This window comes from Chiloscyllium plagiosum, chromosome 9, assembly GCF_004010195.1.
Source record: "Chiloscyllium plagiosum isolate BGI_BamShark_2017 chromosome 9, ASM401019v2, whole genome shotgun sequence".
NCBI classification, from domain to species: domain Eukaryota; kingdom Metazoa; phylum Chordata; class Chondrichthyes; order Orectolobiformes; family Hemiscylliidae; genus Chiloscyllium; species Chiloscyllium plagiosum.
This window is the reverse complement of record NC_057718.1, coordinates 90,860,260-90,868,892: the sequence shown is the minus strand read 5'-3', so window position 1 is coordinate 90,868,892 and position 8,633 is coordinate 90,860,260. Positions and strand designations below refer to the sequence as shown.

Below are 8,633 nucleotides of genomic sequence, written 5' to 3'. Positions count from 1 at the left end.
CCCCGCCTCAGGCGACTGACTGTGTGGAGTTTGCACATTCTCCCCGTGTCTGCGTGGGTTTCCTCCGGGTGCTCCTGTTTCCTCCCACACTCCAAAAATGTGCAGGTTAGGTGAATTGGCCACGCTAAATTGCCTGTAGTGTTAGGGGAATGGGTCTGGGTGGGTGCGCTTCGGCGGGTCGGTGTGGACTTGTTGGGCCGAAGGGCCTGTTTCCACACTGTAAGTAATCTAATCTAATCAAACCCTACTGATCTTCAGCATTTGGTGATTCCAATTAGATACAAAGTATATAAGCCGGATAACGGAGCAGAGGAAAAATAGATATGGCAGTAGCCGAAGGGCACCTTTGTTTCCCCATGATATGTGGTCGGTCTATGAGACAACAATAAACGATGAAGATCGCACAAATAATCATGCTGAAGCTGCTCATCGGAGAATTGCTTTTGAACTCGGAGCTCACCACCCAATTATATGGAAATTTATTGGAACGTTAATGAAAGTGCAAAAGGGGCGTGATTTATATATGGAACAGCTGATAGCGGGTTACCCACCACAAATAAAGCTAAAAGAAATCGAGACGCAAACGATAGAATAAAAAAAATTGTTCTTGAATACGGTGAAAGAGATTCTTTGGAATATCTTAGAGGAATAGCGCATAACTATCAAATGAACTAAAAATTTTCATTGTTTAATATTAATGTGAGATTTTACTGCCAATATAAAGATTTTAAAAATATATTTCCTTTTTCTGGTTAAAGTTTGTAACTCATTTTTATATATAAACCAATAAAATGATATTTATTTTACCTCTTTTTTTTATCAGTATGTAGTATGTAGTCGGATAAATAAAGGGGACTGAGAAGTATGAAAGAACAGGTGAGAGGGAAAACAATCAGTACATATATATATTTCCGGTGGCAAATAGTCTCCAGAGATCAAACAACCACAGTGGAGAAACGCTGGTGGAGAACTGGCAGTGGCTAATCAAAGTTGGCGAATCTGCCGTGGTGAATCATCACCAACCCTGGGAGACTTGTACTGTCTCATTCACCTTTAACTATTCACCTCCAACTGTGCTGCTCTTGTATCCATCAGATGGATTTCCATGGTGCTTCAATTTCCCTCCTTTTTCATCTTCAGTAATCTTTAGTTGTTCGGCATCTAACACTTCTGAATAATCCAAATTGTTCAAGATGGATCAAGAGCAAAAATCATTGGGTGGGGGTTGTCTGGTGCAGTCGCGGACTCTTGGTGGGATTTTAATGTTGAAGGTGTTAATGGAAGGAAAGACACCCACACTGAAAGAAGACCATGTAGTTTTGCAAAGGTCGAAATGGAAAGAGTCTGTTGGAATATGCAGATCATTGTCAAGATTAGAGTGGTGCTGGAAAAGCACAGCAGGTCAGGCAGCATCCGAGGAGCAAGAAAAACTGACATTTTGGGCAAAAGCCCTTCATCTGGAGGATCATTGCCAAGGCTGGCTTTAATTGTGTGAACTATTGGATTGAGTTATGAGTTGGGAAGCGGGGAGGACAACACGTTTAGTGCAATGTTAGAGAGTCCAAGAAACAAATACTACATTTTGGGCACTGTGTATCACTTCAGAAAGTTGATAAATAAAGTCAGGCTAAAGAGGTGAAGACTGCAATATGTTTACACTCAATAACCGCGCAGGGGTTCAGCCGAAGACTTACGTATGAGCCGTAATTCACCATAATTGTTTTTATAGTCCAGGGTAGGCCAAGCCCCATCAAGATGTCGAAGACATTGCTTCCTATAGAATTAGATACTGCCATATCTCCCATGCCTGTGAAGATCAGAAGATGTCATTCGTTATCCAACACTCTATTCACTCTTTTGCTGTTACCTCATACTTTTTGGACATGTTGAGTGCTGAACCAGTCAATGATTGGAATATTTCTTTCACTTCCCCTTATTAAGGTCTAACCCATGGACAGAGAACACACACCATCCATTTTTACTCAAAACGTACATTATCTTGTGCAGATCATGGTTTGCTATTGGAGCGAAGCCTCCATCTTGGCTTTGTAAGATTCCGGCTGCCTCCTGTAAGTACACAATATCTCCTGGATTGATGCCTTGTGCAAATCTAACAATTTTGCAGTGATATTACAATTCTAGATCATTATGTGCATTAGGAATAGCAGTCAGCACAGACTCCCAGTATCCTACTCAACACCGTTCCCCAACCCCAGAATAATTGAACATCTCTTGAAATGACCCTCTGCTTCCTTTTCTTTAGCCAGTTAAGGTCTTCTGACTTCAGAGTAAAGAGCAGAGAAGCTTTTGTTTGTCATTTCTGCCATATACAACTAATTCAGTAAAAAACGAGACGGCGTTCCTCCAGGACCAAGGTGCTGCGTGGACAGGACAAACTACACGATCATACACAGGGCAGCATAAAGTGCATAAGAAGTGCAAAACACGCAAGTTACAGTGTAATAATAAGAATGGCAATTAATAGACATTGTTCTAGCAGCAATTTGAAATTGTGCAAAGAATTTCAGATGGGAACAATCCGACCATAAGGTAAGGAGTCTGATGGCTTGGGGGAAGAGACTGTTGCACAGACTGACCATGAGAGACTGAATGCTCCGGTATCTTCTGCCAGATGGCAGAAGGGAGAAGCATTTGAAAAAGGGGTGTGTGGTGTCTTCCACAATGCTCTTATTAGCCTTTCGGATGCTGCATGTGGTGTAAGTGTCTGTAATGGAGGGGAGAGAGACCCTGATGATCCTCTCAGCTGTCCTCACTATCTTTAATGCTCCATCCTCCAATATCATCCTCTCCGGAACCTCAGTTTCCAGCTCATATCTATGTAACCTGAACCTCCACTGTGTCTATTTGTGTGGAACAGGTTGCTGTTTTAGACATGAATGCACTGCTTTTGATTCCTGTCATTTTTACTTCTCTTAATACCTTGTCTTTTTGGACTCTGCCAGTGCATCAACAAACACAACCACTCTCTACATTCCCCTCCAGAATATCTAATTACTTTGAAAGAAAATTGGTGCCATTGACAAGCTTTTTCTGAACTGTTTTGCTGATGTTGTGAATTGCAGTGAACCTTGCCAACATTAATCCCAATCCCTGCTTTCTGAAAGAATAACTTCGCCCAAAAGCAGCTCTCCTCGCTACCTGAGCCAAGAATCCTTGGCTTTCCTATTTTCCCTTGTCCCCGTCTAAGCTCAGAAGTCACACAACACCAGGTTATCGTCCGACAGGTTTATTTGAAATCACAAGCTTTCAGAGTGCTGCTCCTTCATTGGGTGAAACATTACCAGTCTTCGCTTCTGGACCACCTTTACCGGGTGTGGTAATCAGTTCTCTTTTCTCAGATACTGTCCCCTCCATTTCAAAATCACCATCATGCCCTGCTCCTTCTGAAACGATTCCTGGCTCTTCAGTCATTGCAAACAATTTCCATTTGTGACATCATCTTCAAAGTCCTCGCGTGTTCTCAAAGCAATGCATGTTACTGCTTCCAATTCCATATCATAATTTCTCCAATCATGTTTCCACTTCAGTAAGAGCACTGGTAGAATCCATATCAAAATCACACAAATTCACACATTACGGCCATGAACTTGGAGTAGGTTTCTTCCTCGTCCTTTCTGTAGCCTTCTGCAAAATTGATCCCACCATTCACCTCAGATACATCTTCCTTGCTCTGTAAACCAGTGGGACTGCCTTATCTTTATTCTAATTCTTTTTGTCAGAACGTTGCCTGAACATCTCCAGAGCTGGCCTCTCTTCTCAGCTCTGTACCATTGTGTCTCAGTCTGCTGAAGGGTCCATGCTTGGCCCCTTTGACTTCCATCTACTCGAATCCCTGATCCAGATGTAAAGACCGAATTTCCATTGAGACGACCTTTTTCAATATGGCGCACAGATGATGGAAGCAGAAGATCTGGTGGCGACAGAGCTTGCTGCCTGTTTGCTTTTGAGATTTGGCGCCTTATCCGCACATGAATATGTAATGAGCTGAGAAAAGCAAAGACGTGTAAGAGAACTAAACCTGCTCCCTCCTGATTTAAAGCCCCACCCCTGACACACACAGCCTGAAAACCAGGGAAACCCACTCCTTCAAGTCTGCACTGTCATCTGCATTTTTATTCTCCAGCTCATCCATTGTTTCAGGCTGACCCAGGCAATTTGCAACCTATTGGAGCCCCCAAGCGGAACTTTTGACAACATTTCCTCCCCATGATGAAGACCGCATACTTCTACCTTGCACTTACCTAGTCGTCCACTTACCAGGCTCAGCCTGTCTGCTAACGAATACCTCGCCCACATTTTTCTCCTCTAGACTTCACTATTCCTGGACGTCCTCCAATCTCTGTAGACCTTCGCTGATCTCAGCAAGTCCCATTCATTTATCATCTTTATGCTTACTGACTTATGTTGGCTACTGTTGCACGTTTACAATTCTCACTTCCCCGTCTAAGTACCTCCCAGGCTTTGCCCCTCCCTATGCTCGATCCTTCTCTTGAGGCCAAACAATCTCTGCATCCCTGTAAGTTGGGCGGATTGGGCATTCTTCATGCATTTCATCCCTTCAGCCCATCTCAGTGCTCGACTACGGGAATGTGCAAACTCCACACAGACAGTCGCCCGAGGCTAGAATTGAACCTGGGTCCCTGGTGCTGTGAGGCAGCAGTGCTAACCACTGAGCCACTGTGCCACCCCAAATGACGTTACTCTAGTATTTGAGAAACTTGTTTGGTTTATATTTGAATCTGCCTCTCGGATCTCTTCCCATGTACCTTTGCCAGTGGCAAGATCTTTTTTCTTTTTTTTTCTTTTTCTTAATCTCCTGTTTATATTTCCTTTTCTTTCTTTAAGTTTTCCTTTTATTTTCTTTACCCCTACACTACCGCCTAACTGCGGTAGTGCTTATATTTACCCCAGCACCCATGTTGTGTGTGTGCAAGTGTAAGACACAGTGAGAGACAACAGGTCATAGAGTCATAGAGATGTACAGCATGGAAACAGACCCTTCGGTCCAACCCGTCCATGCCGACCAGATATCCCAACCCAATCTAGTCCCACCTGCCAGCACACGGCCCATATCCCTCCAAACCCTTCCTATTCATATACCCATCCAGATGCCTTTTAAATTTTGCAATTGTACCAGCTTCCACCACTTCCTCTGACAGTTCATTCCATACCCGTACCACCCTCTGTGTGAAAAAGTTGCCCCTTAGGTCTCTTTTATATCTTTCCCCTCTCACCCTAAACCTATGCCCTCTAGTTCTGGCTTCCCCAACCCCAGGGAAAAGACTGTCTATTTATCCTATCCATGCCCCTCATGATTTTATAAACCTCTATAAGGTCACCCCTCAGCCTCCGATGCTCCAGAGAAAACAGCCCCAGCCTGTTCAGCCTCTCCTTATAGCTCAAATCCTCCAACCCTGGCAACATCCTTGTAAATCGTTTCTGAACGCTTTCAAGTTTCACAACATCTTTCCGATAGGAAGGAGACCAGAATTGCACGCAATATTCCAACTGTGGCCTAACCAATGTCCTGTACAGCCATAACATGACCTCCCAACTCCTGTACTCAATACTCTGACCAATAAAGGAAAGCATACCAAACACCTTCTTCACTATCCTATCTATCTGCGGCTCCACTTTCAAGGAGCTATGAACTTGCACTCCAAGGTTTCTTTGTTCAGCAACACTCCCTAGGACCTTACCATTAAGTGTATAAGTCCTAATAAGATTTGCTTTCCCAAAATGCAGCACCTCGCATTTATCTGAATTAAACTCCATCTGCCACTTCTCAACCCATTGGCTCATCTGGTCAAGATCCCATTGTAATCTGAGGTAACCCTCTTCGCTGTGCACTACACCTCCAATTTTGGTGCCATCTGCAAACTTACTAACTGAACCTCTTATGCTCGCATCCAAATCATTTATGTAAATGACAAAAAGTAGAGGACCCAGCACCGATCCTTGTGGCACTCCACTGGTCACAGGCCTCCAGTCTGAAAAACAACCCTCCACCACCACCCTCTGTCTTCTACCTTTGAGCCAGTTCTGTCTCCCATGGGGAACCTTGCCGAATGCCTTACTGAAGTCCATATAGATCTGTACAAATCTTTATTCAATTTCCACCACCAGAAAAAAAGAAACACTCAGGTGGCCAGTGACAAGCAGTGCTCTTCCCAGAGGGTGTTTTGTGATCAAACAGTGAAGGGGAGGGCAGGGATTAAATCAAAATAGAGTTGGAGGGGGAAATAAAAAAACTCCACTCCCCGCGGTGCCAACCTCTTCCTGAAAATCTCAAGGCAAGATCTTTTTATTTTATCTTTCTGCCTTAGGGGACTATTTAGGGGTGTATGAACAGGCCTTGGTGCTGATGTCTGAAGTTTAAATCAATGTTGCCATTAAACCTGCACACACCCTGGCTTTAGATACGGACAGGTCTCAGTGCTCTGATTTAGAATTGTCCTGCAACATGACAGGAGCTAAAAGTTAGACTGTTTTAAAAGTACACAAAACTTAGATAGGATGCAGCAATATTCACCCAAATGGATTCGAATTGGGTGGATTTTGTGAGCCTTGGCTGTGAGCATTAATTCAGTGAAAATTGACAACAGCGTGGCAGTGGGTTGTCTTCTGTGTGGACTGTTGAAGATGGAAACGAAGGAGCAGTGGTTTGGATCAAACCCAGAACCGGACTGTGCTGGAGAGAACTCGAAGCTAGCTTTGGGGATTAGGAATGTTCCGTCCTCTCTGCAGGATATTCCTTATTTTGATCAGCATGAATACACAAGTGCTAAGAAAGGAAGAACATTGCAATGTACTACAAGGGCAGCACCTTGCAATATGTGGATGGAGAAGCAGCTGTCTGATTCCACCAAATTATATCCAAGATAAGCAGCTTGCTGTACAATTCAGGTTTGAACATTTAAATCAACAATCAAGTGGCAATATATTACTCTTAGTGCTGATCTCTGTACTCTGCTTACCTTGCCGGGCAACTATAAGGCTGGCCATGCAATCCGGTACACTTGTCCCAGCTGCCAGGAAGGTGATTCCCATTATAACATCCGGAATTCCGAGCGTGTACCCAATTATCGTGACCTAGACAAGAGCACATTACTCTCGGTAACTGAACACAGGATTCTGAACCCTTTATGTTTTGGCGTTCGCACTAAGATAACTACCAGAGAATTTAAAAACCACACAACACCAGGTTATAGTCTAACAGGTCTATTTGGAAGCACTAGTATTGGGAGTGCTGCTTGTTTATCACCTGACAAAGGAGCAGCGCTCTGAAAGCTAGTCCTTCCAAATAAGCCTGTTGGACTATAACCTAGTGTTGTGTGGTTTTTAACTTTGTCTGCATCAGTCCAATACCGACTCCTCTACATCATACCAGAGAATCCTTTTATGGATTCATTTTGGTTGTTCACATTATGTTCGCTTCTTCTGTCTTTGTGCCTCCCAGTACTCCATACAAAAGCTTTGGCTCCCTGCATTATTCTTGCATTAGAGAGGTGCAACATAATTGCCATTGGGGAAAAACTTTGCTACATTCTTGCCTTACTTATGGTCTGCATCATGATGCTCGGTGAGTCCCCTCACTGCTGCAGACTGGAGTCTAATCCCACCTAGAGTGCCAGCAGGGGACACTTTCTCATGTTGACCGCATGACTATTGATTGTCCCATCTTAACCCAAGTCCAAACGGTGTGAGAGCCCCATGACACAAAACTGCCTGAAACTGTTCATCTGAGCCCATAGGAGGAGCTGGGATGTGAAACAGAAACTGATTTTTCATTGCACTAAACTAGAGCAAAGCTTGAACATGACTAAAGGCAAGGTCCTTCTCTGGACCGAACCTATGCTAAGTCTTGCCTGGGACCCCTTGATACTGGTATAGGAAGAATTCCTGAGCACTAACATCTGAGTGAGCAGAACAAATGAGTAACAATATCAAGCTTGACAGATGTCTTTTTAAGCTAAGGTCCATCCCTAATTGCAATGATGTTGATGCTTTCAACCCAGTACTGTATTTATGAATCTTAAAATCTTTCAAATTAATTCTCAAAGTGGAGTTCATAAACATCCCACGTCTACAGAGCCAATTTGCCAAAGAAAATCTCATCTATTGCACCAGAAAGGTCGAAGGGCGAATTGAGAGAACAGCGGCTATAAAACGTTGGCCGATATTTGGTAATCGGACAAATGTGACATATTTTAGCTTGTGGGCCAGTGCGGTCACTCACATAGGTGGTCCCGGTAGCATAATGGAGAGGACAGAAGGCCAGCCCACAGCTGTGTCCAGTTTGTATCACTGGGCCTGACCTCACAGAGACGGCTTAAATAGCCAGGTTCTGGACCACACCACGGGCAAGTGCATCACTCAGAGCACCTGGCTGAAGTCTTTTGGATGCCTTCTCACATTTTCTCCCAGATTGTTCTGTCTTGTGATATTTCCGAGACTACCAGAACACCTACTCCTTAAAACAGCTGTTAACAAAACACACACATACACATACACACACATACACATATACACACATACACATACATACAATCACACACATATACACACATACAATCACACACACTTATACACACACACATATACACAAATAC

At 43.7% G+C, this 8,633-nt stretch overlaps 1 protein-coding gene across 1 annotated transcript in view; it reads right to left on the bottom strand.

The window, feature by feature from the left end:
- slc24a3 (solute carrier family 24 member 3) overlaps positions 1-8,633 on the bottom strand; it is a 355,668-nt gene that overhangs the window by 8,466 nt on the left and 338,569 nt on the right. Inside the window, exons 14-15 of the mRNA XM_043696519.1 lie at positions 6,999-7,113; positions 1,695-1,807 (exon numbers count right to left, since the gene is read on the bottom strand). Of these exons, the coding sequence (XP_043552454.1) occupies positions 1,695-1,807; positions 6,999-7,113 (228 nt within the window). The remainder of the gene's footprint in view (positions 1-1,694; positions 1,808-6,998; positions 7,114-8,633) is intronic.